Consider the following 17181-nt stretch of genomic DNA (forward strand, 5'->3'; position numbering starts at 1 on the left):
CCACCAACTCCCAAGATGATCTCAGCTTGCGAGGCTATATTTAAAATAGCTTCAAATAAAATTAGGCAGGTATTTTTTTCAATTGGGTGACCTGTGGTGAGTGTAACGATCTCGACGCGAAACGCTGGTAGCAGGATTCCAGGGTTCGTCTTTAAGGGCGCGGGAGAGGCAGAACAGAACCCCGTTCCGTCTAATTGGAGGAAACTTCACTTTCCTGTTCCACAGTCACGCACGCTTTATGGAAACAAAAGGCAATGTACTGTATAAGCATAACAGCTCATAAAGTCGGTTCATGAACTTCATTTTTCGTAGAAGAAATTTTTCAAGTAGGCCCATAATAATACAAAATACAATGTGTCTGTATACTTGGGGCTAAAGCATTTATGTGAGTTTCGCTAGGCCCTACACGGTGTTAGGCTATTGGAACCGGAGTTAAACTGTGTCGAAGACTCTTAATCGCTGTTGTAATTTGGGGGAACAATTTATGAACAATCGTTTTAAAACTGCATTTTAAACACCGAAGAGGGGACTGTCTGTCGCCTGAAACAAAAAAGATACATGTACTTCTAGCCAGGCCACTGATGGTCTTTGTAACAAAATGAGAGGAAGATACATCAAAGCCCCAAAGTCGCAGAAATTAATATAAACACTGAAACATGTTTCCCATTTAACATGGATTCGACCGAGCACAGCTTAAGAAATTGAAATCCAGACTGTAGACGTTCACGGAACCTAGATACCCCACACAATGAATGCATGAATGTACAGACCGAGGTCAAGGTAACATTAGGGTTCGTACATGGTAGACGTGGTTCAGGGACAACAAGGTCCCCTTTCCACCGATTCCTTTACGCATTTATTGCTCACAGCCTCGGTTGCCCATGATTCGAGAATGACTCCATACCCCAAATATCCGGCAAATTACGTTGGAAGCACCTTTTTGCTCTTAGAACATTACTGTTACACGATGTAAACATCTTCGTACATAGTACACCCCTTAGATCTTATATATCTATCGAACGAGCCGCTTCCCCAATTGAAACCTCTGCAATCTTGTAAAGGGGTATGCCGTTTGAAAAAAATTGGGCAATTTTGCCAAACTTGTAGGCCTACCGGTATCTAATCGCGGGGTACAGGATGAATCGCTGAAATGCGGGACAAGAAGATTGCTCATGCATAGACTTGTTTGTCAAATGGTCGGGTAAGCTATCTTTGGGCGTTCAATAACTCGACTATTTGTACATAATTCACCTTAATTGAAGAAATATTAGTAATTAATTGCCATGGTTTGGTTGTGACATCTTCTGCAGTTCCCCTGGAGCGTTCCCAGCCCGGTCTACCGCCCGTTGACCCTTCCCTCGCCATCAGTGACCAGGGTCAGTTGGAACAGGTGCAGTGTAGACCCAAGTGCACACCCGAGTTCTGCGCAAACGACAGGAAGGCTATATGCTCCGCAGTGTAAGAATTTTCCCCTTTTCATTACTGGAATTTTTCAGCTGAGTGATGAGATAGCATGGTCCATGTCTTGTCACTTTGACGAGCTGTTTCGTCAAGATGACGAATGAAATACTGCCAAGTCTGTTTGCATTAAAGTTGTATTTTCTGTGTACAATGCCTTAAAATCTGCTCTTTTCAACTTTTTATTCAAGCATTGATGGATGGAATGAAACATACTTTTTGTCTAACAACAGTAACAGCCCAGTTGGTACACAAAATAACGTATCGTATCTTGCGTTTCCGGAAGTCACTGCCCTCTCCTGAGTTTGTGTCAGGAACATGACTAGTTATTACAATGATGATGAACCCGGCACCACCTTGAAATGTTCCCACAAGGCGTCGATAGTGGTCTGAATCTGCGCCTGCGCTCTTCTAACTGTACAAATCCAGTTCGTCTTCCAACGACATTTATTGCCCTGCAATGCCCCCATTAATACTGAACCAAGCCCCCGTGCGTCCTCATCACCGAGTTACATGCGTGGTGTGTGGAGCTGTAAAGATCCTATAATGCACTTGTGAAGTCTCAAGTCGAAATACGAAGCCTCTTACATGTATATAGTGTACCTGTTAATTTGATGAAAATTATCTCATCGAGTTATACATCTCGAAATATCAATAATTATTGACAATTTAGCAGGGGGTTAAAACACCCAAAAATTAACAAGAACCATCGAGGTGCTGCCTTTTTGATGAAACACACATAATGAAAATATTATTTCTGTAGGCCTATAGAGGATTGAAGAAAAGTGTGGAAAACTTATGAGAGTAGAGGTACAGAACTTGTTCAGCCGTGCTCTTGAAAACACCCTCTTTCCTGGCAGGTATATGCGGCCCTCTATTTATCCTTCGCTCTGGTCACCCATATTTTAGGCCATTTTTTTGTTTGGCCCACAAAGATCAATAATTGGGTGTCGCGATGATTGCGCAAAACGTATTTAGCCACAGGAGGTTTCACACTCTCTGAATGATGGGCGCACTTTGTTCGTCGGCGAGCTGTTTCGAGACGCATAAAAGAGCACTTTCCAAACGGAGTATCTATTTGTTCGAAGCAAAAGAAGACTCACCAACAAATGATCACTTCAGAACAAAAATAACAAGGCAGGCGTCTGGCCGTACGCCGCACGTTTTGTATTTTACTGTCTGCAATTACAGTGCAGACAACACAAAATTTGAACAATGGTGTGGTTGTTGTACTTCCCCAATTTACATAGGCCCCACCTGGCGTATGGATATTGCTTCGCTGTGCATTCTACTGGCAGCACATGCGATGTGCATGTTTATTGTCTCAGTTCTTTGTTCGCTTGTGATATTTTTGAAAAGGGAAATGCAGGAGAATACAAGCTTTAGAACTGTAAATAACCTAGTTCCGTCCATGCCTCTTCACACAATGAACAAGTGCTAAACAGTGTTCACATTGTTTTCTATATGATTTAGGTGTTACTTTGGTGACTGACAATGATCACTTGACAGTTTTTCTTTACTTGCATGCGTAGTGGATTAATTTTTCTTCATCTTCCAAGTCTGTTGGCGGTAATTCTTTTCTGATGTCGAGAATACAGAGTACGGCACAATTGTGTGCAAATGCAGACACAAGGAGCTATCATGGAGGTCCAACTGAAAACCTACTACAGTTGGTTGTTGATGTTAGGCGTTAATCGTCTTGGCATTACCCGCCTTTAACTGACACCTCCAAGTGAGAAGCTGTTGTCGGATTACCTCCACTTCAGCTAGGTAAAAGCTGCCGCTGGTGTTCATTATTGTGCGAAGTAAGCCTTAGTAAAACAACCCGCCAAATACTCTGGATTGCAGGCCGGACAATAATTCAGTTACGATTGTGTAATTCTATTTAGCGATTGGAAAAAAAGGTGACACAAAACTTGAAAGCAGGAAGAGCTTTTCATTGTTAAGGCGTCCGCCGACAAATCCAGGGCACGCCTAATTCATTCGCTCAATTAACACAAAAGGCGACATGTCTTTTGTGAGCGCTACAGCGCTCAAGCATTGTAGTAAACGCCAGATACTCAGCCAGGTACTCGACACATGGCTCAAAAATCCCACAGCTTTTATTCAAACATCGCTGTTTCTCCTCAAAGAAAATGGATAATGCAAAAAGAATAAAATATGAGCCACGTATAGATCCCCCAAAGTGAAAAAAGTCAAGGAATATTTGAGAAAAAAATAGTCAATCTTGTTCCGCTGGCATGAAAGTAGTTATACACATATGCATTACAAGTATATGTCGGTGGAGTATGTCAAATGAATTCATTGGATGTGTTTGTAAGACGCATCCCAGCAATCCACCAAAAGATCTCCAAGAGGTTTTGAAACCTACAGCATACTCCAGAAAATACAAATCTAACACAGACGTCCAGCAACATTGGCCCGCACAACAAAGGGTGGATTTGGGAGAGCAGATTAGAATTTACAAGACTGCCTAAACGAAACAGGGAGAGCAGCCTGGGCCACAAACGGAGGATCTACATAATAGGATTTCACGGTCGTAGGGATTCACCCCTCAAAGGGGGGACGCCGATTGAGAACCGTCAATGACATGTCACACGAGTGTGTGTGTTGTTCATTCAAAGAATGTGCCAAGTGTAGTCTGACAAGAAAGTAAATTGTCACTGCTCAGGCTGGGATGAGATTACAGTAATGGCGGGAAATGGCGGTGACGAACAAGACAATTATCTGAAAAACACAACATCACAACTCCATGTCTTCATGGTGTTGGCACTGTTTTCGCCACAGATCTAGAATGAACAGTTCAGTTTAGAGTGATGATTCTACTGCCATTTTGTGACCTGATGACACACTAAAAATGAGAACAAATCTCTTCACGTCAAACCGTTATTTTGTGTAAGCAGTCAATTCAACCTCGCATATAGGGAGAAGGTTTACATGTGTATGACATGTATCTCCGGAAAAGTTTCTTAATCTTTCTAGCGCAGGTGTATTAAGGGAGGAAGTGGGTGATGTCATTACTGCCAGAAGCCAAAGCTTGAGCATCCCATGAGAAGTCTAAAGGAACTTCAACCCACAGGGATGCAAACACTACTTTGTTTCCCTTACAGCATACTACAAAACACAATGTATTGTGCTTTCCAACTTAGACAGGATTTCCATAACATAATCACCAGGCAAGCATATGTCCTATGATTAGAATGTCGTACATCAGCCGAAGTGAAAATCTGTCACACAAAGATTTCTTGAGCTTCACACCTTTTCACCTTCTCAGCTCTTGAGGCGAGTTCCTCTGAAGGCAACTGTTTATCTAGAGGTGCTGGCGCCACACATGAAATGTGTCCCAAGTTGTTGGTTGGTGCATGCCGTGAGGAAGAATAACACTCTTATTCCTACACGGTTGATGTGCTTTTAATTACCAATTTACTGGTATTACAGTCTCCTGCAACTGTGAAATGGTTTGGTCTGTTGAGCATCAAAGGTGTGATGGACAAACGAAGTTGGAATGAGCATTTGAGCTGATGAGAAACACAGATGCATTCAAAAGTGTTGAAAGTAAGGAGGGCCTCACGTTGTGATCTATTTCAAAGAGGGAAAGAACACAGGTCACGGACAGAGTGGGAACTCGCCCGCCAATTCCCCTTCATTATCATCACCGGGTTGACATACTGATTAGAATCAGATACAATTTTAAAACAAAATGTTTGTGCAAAATTGGTTTTCTTCCAAATCTGTCCGTAAACACCTTAGACTACACGACAGAGCGTCTGATATCTGAACTGTATAGTTTTGCATTCGTGATCAGAATCACGTGATCTACTTAGCTGCCTTCGGCCATTTGCAAAGGGCTCGGGGAGGGGGTCGAGGCAAATGGTCCACTCAAAACAATATTGCCAAATTTGATTGGACCCTGGTGGCATATCCAGCAGGATGTGGGGGAGTCGCTTTTTCTTTCAGAATCGAAAGCACCAGCGCTCTAGAAACAACACCACCACCTTTCACTGGAGATTCTTTTATGGATGATGATATCTGGTCAGTAATCTTTTGGGGGAAAAATAATTCCGGCCTTCTGGACCCAAGACCTGAATGTGTCACAAATGAACCCCGTAGTACTAGTAAACAGTGTGGAAACTTTAACTAGGGAATTCAAAAACTATTTACGGCTTACAAAGCACAAATGTCCTGAGAAAAACTAACAAATATATGTAAATGTTAACAGTTGTCAGTAATGAAGGCTTTGGCTTAAAAAAAAACATTCTACTTGAGTGCTAACGAAGATCCAGCCCACTCTTTCCCTTGGACATCTCCCCTATAATTCCTTGCTTCCGTGCCACAGTTCCGCACTGAGTGCTTCATCAAAGTCACTGGTTGTAAGATCGAAGTCGGTGTGTAGACCCAGTAACTTGTTGAATTTATGCTGGTGGTCTTGGACAGCCAACGGTAAGACGTCTGAGCTAATATGCAGAAAGTCCTGGAATTGAATCCAGCTGGGACTCAGCTTGTGCGATTTCACGTTCCCTGGATTTTTTTCCAAGCTGATCTCAATACAGCTTTTTGATTATGCAAGGCAACGGTACTTCTCAGTATTTTATTATTTTATCAGTCAAAGCAAAAGCACTTTAAACGAAAAATGACTTAAAATGAATCAAGATCTTACAACTAATCGCCAACAATGACAGGAGAGAGGCTTAACAGACTGAAAATTATCCAAGAGATCAGACAACTTAAATATACAGCACATCTCGTCATCCTGATGCAACCACAGGTAACACTCTCGACCAGGGAAAATCCATTTAATGGGGCAAAAGTAAACCGTGAAATGATTCCTAAACAACAGCATGAAACTCGCCCAAAAGGCCACCCAAAGACGTGAAGAGAATATCCCCAGATAAAACCCAACCAGCACACAAATATACTACACTGAGGGCATATGTAACTATACAGTTTAGAAAGGCATGGTCAACTCTCGCAGGATGGCAATTTCAAACGAAGGTCAACACTGTCTACAACGCATTATTGGGGATTACCTGGACCCCATTTTTAATGTCGGGAGCTCCAAGTGAGACAGCCCAGTCCTTGGTCTTGTGTAAACTGCCCAGAGGTACGTGTACTGTACATGTAGAATAAAACTGTCATTTCCAGTCGGCACGTTTTGCTTGAGCTGATTACAGCGATCCTTTACTGATCCTAAAAACACTAAAGGAATTTTGACGAAAGGTGGCTTACACAGGATTGAAGCACCTTGGGTTTTGTGTAAACTGTGTTAGTCAGCAAAAAGTGCCAATTCACTGGACTTTCTGACTGGTACGGATTGAAGCTAGGGGGAAAAAGAAGAGAACTCATAATCAGAAAAAACGCAGAAAAAGACCTAATTTATTCTCTTCTACCTCACATGATAGAGGAAACTGTGATACATTATGGGTACTCCATTAGGACGAGCCATTCCTTTTAGTCATGTCAATCAACAGAAGATAATTACTTGTCAATCATGAAGCATTCTAAACTAATAGCCATCAGGGATTACCTTGGCAGTCTTGCACCACAGAACATATGGGACTTTGCTGGCCACACAGCGTAGAAGAAAGAACCAAAGAAGTGGAGTATTTGGAGTACATGCAATTCATTTTACAACCTGTTCTTCAAAAAGTCAAAATTCTGCCATCACCTGTCAATAAGCAACACACTCCTTAGAAATAAATGCTAGACCTGAAAGTCAATAAGTAAAACGCCATTTTAGTGTGATGCTTTAAAAAATAGTGTTGTTTCACTTTAAGTTACAATCTGATACATTCTCATGGGAATCTTTTTTGTTCGTCCGAACATGGGAGTTACCCACTAATTGTCTGAGGCCAAGCTTTCTTGGTTTCCTGATTTTCAAGAAAACCTTCAGCTAAGTGCCACACCCGGGGCTTGATTAGATCTCTACTGGGAAACAAAAACGAATAAAGATGCTTTTGCTCCCAACCAAAACTATCTGTTTCATCTGTCGGAAAAACAAAAAGGAGAGAAGTGAATTGGAAATCCTTTGGACGAGAAGAAAACTTCACATTTGCCTCGTTACTGACCAGATGAGTTAAGCGTTATAAACCACCAATAAAAAGGAACAAAAATTATCCGTCGGGAAAAAATCAACAAATCACTGTCAATCAAAGAGTGGGGAATAACAAGTCAATCATATGGCTTTCTAAGCCCCATCCATGAGGGGACACCTGCATCAAAAAACGGCGCCACTCCGAGTACAAGCACCACTTGTATGGGCCAGTAAATCTTTGCAAGAGGGCCACTCCTGACACAAAAGCACACAAAGGGTGTATGCCCACGTTCCCAAAGCTCGGGCTGAACTTCAGCCTTATTCCCTTGTGTTGGGGAGGAAATCTCCACGGACTACTTAGGCTTTGAGCTGACTAACTTCTTGACACTGCAGCCAAGACCTCTGAGAGTTCACAATCTCAAACAGTAAGGTAGGGTTACACAAAGCCCAGCAACAGATGAAATCTGCTTTAATCGCTCAAGGATTTCATCATGAGGTCAATGACCCCATTGTGAACCCTTATGGACTTACCTATTGGCTTGATGTGCTTGATTAACCATGAGCTTACATAAAACTGGACAGGAAATCGGTTAAGAAATGCATACCATACCCTTCTGCAGAAGTGCCATTACAAGAAACCGAAGAGACATTTCACAACGAAGCCAAAAAGTGCTATATGTACATGTTCATATTATAGTTCATCACATCAGTAAAAATCAAGCAATGTTAATCATTCATTTGTGATAGGTTTACTTTCAAGAACTATCCAAACAAACAAAAAAGATTGACGCACAATTTGCTGTTGACCTGGATAAATCCCTTCAGCCTACTGCATGTATACAGCACTATATACCATTTTGAATTTCAAACCTCAAGCAAATTACGCTGACTCGAAGTATGGTAATGGTATGTGTATGTTTAGAATAGAAGAGAGTGATGAGATGGAACAGTGGACATTTTGATTCTGTGACAATACTGGGAGTAAGTTGCAGTATGTACGGAGAATCACCTCACAACTCAGAAATAAAGTTAAATTTCCGCACAGTCGCCACCTGAATTCTTAAGTATTTAACAATCTTTGGCATTCACATTTTCTACACTGACAGTTGACAAAATGGCCAATCTGCACACTGTACATGTACATGTTTTGGTCATAATACATTGTAGAATCACCTTTGTGTTCTGATCTGTCAAATCATGATAGGCCTACATCGACTAAGTGATGGCTTCTCATTTGGGACTCCCGTTCACACCTGGACCCAGAAACTTGGACAGGTAGGCGGGAAACAAATTACCAAGCACTGATCCCAGATGGTAGGTCCCATCCCAGTAGAGATCAAGCATTTCTGGCAAAACTTCAGCCCTGAAGTGTTGGAACATGTTTTTCAGTCGTTTGTGATTGGAAGTAATTCAGACAAACCTTTTTTTTTAATTTTTTTTTTTGGCACAGAGTGAAATTTTTTATGAGTCTCAAGAAAACTAGTATCTAGAAAACTAGTAAACCTTGTATTCTTCACAATGTGAAAACAAAGTTTGATAAAAGATTCATGCAGGAAGGGCAGATTCAAGAAATTAGAATTTAGTTCAATTCACTGCTACCGAAGATCTCTCCAAGACTGAATGAAAATAAAAAATAATACAAAAGAAATTTCTCGATTAGTACGTGAGTCAGTTGAGGCAGAGTAAAGGATGGTTCATACTTCAGCCAAATGTGAAAACGAAGCAAATTTGATGTCACGAAAACTTGCAGCAAAATTTTGTCCGAGTTGAAATGTGTTCAACTTTTGCAAATTCGCAACGTGAATGTTCAAGATCTGATGTCAGAATTTCGTGTTCGCTATTGTGCCGAGTATGAATCGGCCTTAAGACAGGCAGAAATAAAGCGCATTTCCCTTAGATCAGGCTGATTTTTTTAGCATTACCTACCCACTGGATTTTTTTGTATAGAGTTGGCAAGTTGCTGTGATAGAAATAATTATTGCACAGGACTGTCTTTGGTTCAGAAGAGAGGGTTAACTTTTTTTTTGTAAGTCAGAAGGGTAAGATTAGCGACCATGGAAAAAGACAGAGAAGTACTCCCTCAGGAGTGCTGACAACCCTCCTCTGGGGCATCACTGATGGAGCAGTCCAATCTCCTGAGGCCTCATTCAATTCCACACTCAATTTGCACTTTCCCTGACATGAGTGCACTCCCAGGCTGACGCCACATTGTTGGTAGGAGTGTTTTTGTCATGCCCTGACAGGCCCAGGTCAAAACTTGACAGATTAAGAAAAGAGAGAAGGGTGGAAAAATAGTTCTTGGGAGTGCTACCATAACAAAACTTTGAGATGAAATCAGAGGGGCTTAGACACTGGGATAAATGCCACTCAACATATGTTGTATCTGGCTGGCTTTCCTATGGCAACTTAAGGCCAAGCAAAAGTAACCAAGAGCTAGTAACACCAAGGACGATACTGACAGTAGAAAGATTGTAGCATGCTAAAATGTTGTCACAATCGCATGTCGTTTTTCACCATGGAAACACATCTCTTTACCCATACCAATTACCATCACCACTCATGTGAAGTCTGTGAAAACTGGCACAGTGTACAATTACCCACGTTTTCTAACTTGTATTGAAAATTCTGCTTTGAAGCAAAAGAGACATTTAAGACATGAACTGCTTCATAGCTGTTGTGCATGACCCGAAAATTGATCAAGGAAGGGTATGGGAAAACTGATTTTATTCATGGTGCAGTTCCATGAACATTGATTTTAAACCGCACAATCAGTTTTGCCTTTGCAGCAACTGCCTAAGACATGGGAAGAATATGGGGTGCAATAAAGCAGCGTCACCGCATAAATGTGCGTGAAACAAAATGTTGAACAGTTCAATTCCGCATTCAATATCAAGGGCACTTGGTCCATTGGGCAACTTCCTCCACCTCATCTCACAGGCCAAAAAAAAGCCACACTCCAGACTCGTGACAGCACCTTGTAATGACTTGAAAACTCAGCAAGTTGGATGCAGGCATGTCACGAAAAGCTTACGACAACGCTCAAACCCCAAAGGAAATCAGAAGTCGGATCACAAAGAGAAATCTTCAAGTTGCATTCGTTCAGTCTGACCAAAATAAAATCTTTCATTTCAGGCCTTCCTGCTCAAACAAAAGGAAATCCTGTCCGACTCTTTTGTGTGCTTGCCTCCGCAATGACCCCCGGGGAAATTAGAAGAACTGATTCTCAAGATTGAAAGTTGAGCTTCGTTGTGGAGGATAACCAAGCCAAAGTGCTTGATGTGGCTGAGGTATCCCTGATGAGTTAAACGATCTCCTGCATCCGCTGCAAAGAGGAGATCAGAAGAAGAAAGGAAAAATGACACTAATCAGTCTATCTCCCAGCAGTGAGAATAGCTCCTGAGAGCATGTGCAATAGTTTGGGAATCTTCTTTTTTTTGGGGGGGGGGGTAAAGACATTGCAATTTTACACGTCCAGCTTTCACACTCTGTGAACTCTAGCTGTGGAAACTGGAGGTTCTCTGTACGTAGGAATAAATTATTTTTAACTACTGTCAATCTCTCCATACTCACTGATTGATCCCTCCAATTTCCCCTGTTTTCAAGTGCAGAAGCTTCTTTATAACTTTGAACTTTAGGTGATATTTGCAGACACAGATATTTCTTCCCCCCTCATGTTGGCAGAGACCTCCCAGGAGCACCAGAGGCAAAATATACCCCATATTTTGTCTTTGTGCCATCTTTGGGGCTATTTTCCATCTTTTTAAGTGTTGGTTTATCAATAAATCTTTTACCAAACTTTCAAAATGTTTACAGCCGGCTGACAGCTTCTCACATTTATATCCTGAGTGAAAGTCCGAAGCTGATGACAAAAAACCAGTAAATTTCCTCTGCCTGATCATGTTGTGTCACAAGAATCCTGTCAAAAGTCATATTTCAACAACATGTTTATTATTTCCAACTTTTTAACCAAGAGAGCTGCATTCCTTCTCAAGTGATGACATTTAGGTGGATTTATTTGTCAAAATAACTAACATAGCTTTACCATCAGTTTGTTCATCTTTTTTCTGTGACAACTGAGTTGCAGAGGCCAAACTTGTCTCTCCCTGACTACTGACTGCAGACAAAACAACCAATTCTATGGGAAACTCACAACCCTCATAAACATAACATCTTCCAGAACAATTCACAATAACTATCAGATCTATAAACAAACATGCATATCCTTGACACACTACCAGAACATAAGGAAAATGTTGAGCTGGGTCATAACAAACGTTGCACAACACGAACCACCCATCCCATTTAATCAAAACAAGAGCTTGCCATTCAGGATGGGTTAATTAAATAGTTTGCAACAAGATAAAAACAATGCATTTTGCCCATCCAAGCTTTAAAAATGCACTTGAACAGTGGAACTTATCATGCGCAGTACTGAAGAGGAAATGTGTTTACTGTTGCCAAACCTTTGTCTTAATGACAAATCTGAATGAATGTACATGTACAGGTGCAATCACAGTCCTAATCAGTGATTCATCAGATTTTATTGTTATCTTAATCTCATTTTATTTATCAATCGTTATTTTACTCATGCTGTCTGAAGTTATCTGTTGTAATTTTGGTGTAAATTTTTGTTGCATTGTTTATTATTGTTTTGTATTTATAAATATATTTTGATTATCAAGTTTTTAACACTCGCAAAACCACAACGAATTTCAATGTATTTCAATTACTATGTTGGATTCAAGGGATATTAAATACATAAATGAAATCTAGAACCAAAACCTGTTCATCGAAAGAGGTATGTTCCCCCTGAAGGATTTTTTTTGGGGGGGGGAGTACTGCCAGAATCAAATCCAAGCCAATGCAGCCATCCCGCACTGACCCAATTCACTGTATTATTTTTGCGTATTAATACTACACTGTTAGGTGAAATGATGATTCCACACATGCCGAGTAGTAGAGATCAGTCATTTATTGTCCTTTCGCATTGAAACACACCTGGATCCAGGGCACTCAAGTGTTTTGGTTGGATAAATAACGAGACCCTTTCATGACAAAGGGATGCACTTTTTGTCCGATTCTGGCAACAGCAGTTCTGACATGAAGGCAGTCCACATGGTCTCCATTGTTATTACAACTGGGAGAACGATCAGAATATTTTTCAGGTGTAGAGCTATTGTGATTGTAGGAGCTTTGCCTGTATCACAAGTGGTCAAAAGACAACAAATATTTAATGAATTGACAAGTACATGTTAAAATGAGAAACAGAAAACACCTGCAAAATATTATCCAACTAAATTCTCACTTTCCTTTTTCTCTTAGTAAGGAATTTCCACCCTAAAAATCTGAAAACTAGCTGTGCATCATCTTTATTCATCTTTCAAACAAAAAGTCAAGATACTGCAATTCCAAAAACGTCTTAATATCGGGACGCTAACAATTTATATCCTTCTTCAAGCTCCACCTTTGCTATTTGTTTCTGTACTTTGCTGTTTACTCTGTAGTTTATTTACCACAGTATGTACCATGTGCCCGCTGCACATGACATTTGCAACCGAGTCACCCCTTTTAAACTGTCAAGAGACGTACAGTGAATCTTGGGCAGTTAAACTATATTATCCAGCCAAAGGCTACTCTAAGACTTGATAAAACCAAAGACGGAGGTACACACTACTCACCCCATATATACATGTACATGTGAAAGTCTTTTGTGTGCGCGCCTGACTCATATGTACGAGGTACATGTACGTATGACTTCCTTATACCAACTGTACAAGTACATTACAGGTTGTTTCACTCCAGAGTTAGAAATGGACTTTCACGTCTAAAACGTCACATTTTTGCACATTTTCACTGATGGCAAGTCGTCCAGTGGTAGCTTTCTTAATCCTGGAGCACTACACGGAGTACAAGTTTCCAGACACAAAGTTCCTTCTCTGCCTTCCTCCTAGGAACCCTGGTTGGTTGCACCTCTTCTAAGGCCGACTTGGAGCCATGACATGAACTATATGGCTGCTGATTGAACCATTCAACTAATTGCATGTCACGTTCCACGTAGCTCTGTATGGTGTTAATAGGTTGGAACTTGTGATGACTAGGTCTCCCTTCTTTATCTTGAAGAGCTTGTCTAGTCTAATACAGCATAGATGTCACGTCCATCGCATCCAAGGAATACGCTGCCAGATGGCATGTAGCACGAATTACAAATGGAAAATGCAAAATTTCACGAGTCTATCCTACAGGTGAACAATAAATAAATAAATAAATACCCAGTATTGTGACTTGCGGGTCCGTTTTGCATGAGCCAAATTCAACAGAATGATGATTAAACAAACAAAAATAGAACACTGACTTCTGAGTAAACTAAAGCTAGATGATTAAACAAAAACTAGAACACTGACTTCTGAGTAAACTAAAGCTACTGCATTTTGGTATATGGTAAGGATACAAGCCTGACCTACTTTAAGGGTTTACTGTTGTATAAATTACAGGCACGTTTTATGTGACTTTCTACTGTAAATACATCGGCTATATGTGGATCTTGGGTATGATGGCTATCATGCCTCTAGATATGTCACATGTCATGTGCCTAAGGGTCATTTCACACACTCATACACTATATAAGAATCAGATGCATGGGCATCATTGGGATTTTTCTCCTGGGGTGGGGGGGGTGGGAATGCAAAGCACTCATCAGCATCAAACTGACGAACTATGAACACAGTGGAAGGGGGGGTCAATTCTGAGGTACATTTTCAAGCAAATATTGGTATCTTCATCCCCTTTTGCCTTTTCTTTTGCTTTTCCTTTTTTTTCCCTTTTTTGGGGGGGTGGGCGGGGGGAGGAATTCCCCTTCCTCCCCCCTCCCCAGACACACATGACCATGCATCTCAACTACACCATTAAAAGACAAAATTTCAGGGCTGTTTTCCTAGTCTGACCTGGAAAAATGCTTGTGTTTGGTGACTTTGGTACTCAGTTCTTCAAAAATAATCAGTATAATATCTCAGTTTTCCTCATAGTTAAGAATACTCTCCAGCGTATGGTCAGCTAGTCAACCGTCCATCACCTGGCTACAGCATGTCTTGCATTGTTCGGCTGGCGTCGCCAGGCATTGTTCAGCATTTAGACTCCTCCGCCCAAATCAGACAACTTGTCTGTGTGAGTCCGTATGCCTCATTAGCCTCTTTGTATCATGAAACTAGGGTCAATGCCTTGCCTCCACTCTGGGGACATCGAAAATCATGAGAACTAATTGGATTGCTTTAGTTTTGGGTTGTTTGGGACCGTGGTTTACTGAAGTGCACCTTTTGAAAAGGAAAAGCAGCCAAAACATTTATCCATAAGTCTAGGATACTGTGAATCAGCTTCACTAAGGAAATAAAAATTCCACTATCAACAATGTGCATGCACCTTCTGTCCAGGAAAACTGGCAACAGTGAGTTTTTTAAATTTTACGTTCCAGTTGTCTCCACCTCAAGTTGAAAACGACCCTGGATATGTTTCTCAATATCGTAAATTCATTGCCCCTATTTTGATGCAACTGTTTTGATAAGGGTGGGTAGCACACCCAACAGTCTATACTGCAGACAATGCTTATGGAAGGTCATGCACAGAATTCTGTGGAGTTCTTGAGTCAACATATTAAGGGCAATAATTCAGTCGTGAAAAAATGGTTGAACGATAGGGTACATGCTGCCAGCCTGTGCCACTCTGGTTTGTGGAGGTGAATGACCTGCCGTCAGGGGTTTGAAGTGAAACTGATGCTAAATTGTTGTCAAAGTGATATGCACACTGATGAATTTCCCCATCTATTTGTTTCCAAGTAAATGTCACTGTACATGTACACGTATTGATGATGATGCAGCATAAGTCTCCCCATACCTACAGTCACAAGCAACATTACTCAGCACTTATGCTGAGTCAGGCAGCCCACTTGTTCAAGTCCATAAACCACCCATAGCTCTGCTCTTCAGTCAATCTCCTGACCATGTGACACTTCTAAGGGGCATGGGGGGACACATTGTTTCGTAGGTGCAATGAAACCTGGTGAGCTGTGGCTCAAACATAGGTTGTTTACATTTCAAGACATGAAATGGGGGGGGGGAGCAACTGTAGTTGTGCCACATTCTCCTAAGTTAAGTCGAGGACACATCAGCAGCAGTCCTGCACTCATGTCTATCTTCAAATAGTGGAAACGTTCAGGCTGTGGTCAGAACTAATAAGTAAGAAACCTCCTTCTGCCTCCCCATTTAGACAAACATTTTCAATGAAAAACCACTATTTCTCAGTGAAGATGTTGTCAGGGATTTTAAACAAACCCTCCCAAATCCTGTAAATTTGTTCACACTGTGTGAGACACACTGTTCTTTGCAGATGAGCTTGTAGAGATCGGTGACGTGACTTGAAATGTTTCATCACTTTTGTCATTCGTTGTTTTTAATATTACACAAACATTTAAACTTGTTATAGTTCTGCTGTTCAGCGAACAAATCTGTAAAAGGAAAATGAAAACACTTTACAACTTCAAAGCAAAGACCTCAGAGTGACTATGGTGCATGGACATTACTTTTGAAGATAATTTCAGCTGCTTAGCGTGCTTTGACCTTTTCCCCACTGATTGCTCACTTCCCAAATATAGAGGTGGTGAAGTTGCAAGCTCATCTTCTGCACCTGATCCAACAACTGCTGCCTTTGAGCTATGGTGTTGAAACATCTAATCCCTTTAAGATCAATCTAATCTGACAGATTGTATGTCTTCTTACGATGGTCTTAAAATACAGACGAGCCAAGTCTAACACTGTCTGGCACTCCAACAGATAATGAACATATCTCTAATCCAGCTAGTTTTTAGAATGATCAATAACAGGTGATTAATCACTGACATGTAGTATTGGACATGTCATCAACATTTCATGTTATAAATTTCAAATTATTCACTCTCCAAAATAATCTTTTTTGCCTTGACATAATGAATTGCTTCCTCAAAAGAGTACTTTGCTTGCTTCAAATAATAGAGTGGATAAGAAATCCTTTTTGGAGGTGGGACAAAAATATTATTTCAAAACAACAGAATCAATTGAGATAAATTACAGTTAACAAACAAAATATCTAATTGTTTTCAGTGCTCCATTATAGTGACACTTGACAAAAACTAACCTTGAAACTTTACAAAATAAATTGACTCTATACTGATAGCCAAATCTGGATTAAAACCCCACCCACAATGGCGCTGGCATGGTTCAACATCACATCCACAGTGTTTGCCCCAGGAGGACATGCCTTGTGCTCCTTGGGGGGAAGTTCAAGTCATGGGCCATTGAGGGTGACATTGGAAGGAAGGCTTGGGATTTGTTTCCCCTCATCCAACCATCGACCGTAACGCAAACACTTAGCCATTTTCCTCCAGCCCCGGATGTGTTGATACACTGCCGACTCATATACGCGCTTTAAAAATAAACCACCCGGGACAGAAGACATTTTTTTTTTTGGTGCAGGAACCTCAGATTGGTGGAGGGGAACATGTGCTTGTCTGATCATATTTGGACAAGGAGATGAATTTATTTGCGCATCGGAGGATTTTTTCTTAGAGCTTTACTAAAAATACCCTAGAAATGACAACTAAGTAGAATCTTTGAATGATACGTTGTTTTACAATTGCTACACAGCAGGCACTATGGAACACATTTTTG

At 40.9% G+C, this 17181-nt stretch overlaps 2 protein-coding genes across 3 annotated transcripts in view; one reads left to right on the forward strand and one right to left on the reverse strand.

Moving 5' to 3' along the window:
• cdk7 (cyclin dependent kinase 7) overlaps positions 1-17181 on the reverse strand; it is a 72697-nt gene that overhangs the window by 4733 nt on the left and 50783 nt on the right. The window contains exon 11 of one of the 2 annotated variants that reach the window (XM_087136434.1): positions 12444-13665. The exons of the other annotated variant lie outside the window; for it this stretch is intronic. The gene's annotated coding sequence lies outside the window, so the exon portion shown is untranslated. Of the gene's footprint in view, positions 1-12443; positions 13666-17181 lie in introns of those variants that run through there. 2 annotated transcript variants of the gene reach the window in all.
• LOC110987238 (cysteine-rich motor neuron 1 protein-like) overlaps positions 1-17181 on the forward strand; it is a 45115-nt gene that overhangs the window by 3980 nt on the left and 23954 nt on the right. Inside the window, exon 2 of the mRNA XM_022249801.2 lies at positions 1311-1458. Coding sequence (XP_022105493.2) covers positions 1311-1458 — 148 coding nt within the window. The remainder of the gene's footprint in view (positions 1-1310; positions 1459-17181) is intronic.

Source organism: Acanthaster planci, linkage group LG05 (genome assembly GCF_054643075.1).
Source record: "Acanthaster planci isolate LZ-2023a linkage group LG05, COTS_SCS, whole genome shotgun sequence".
Lineage (NCBI taxonomy): Eukaryota > Metazoa > Echinodermata > Asteroidea > Valvatida > Acanthasteridae > Acanthaster > Acanthaster planci.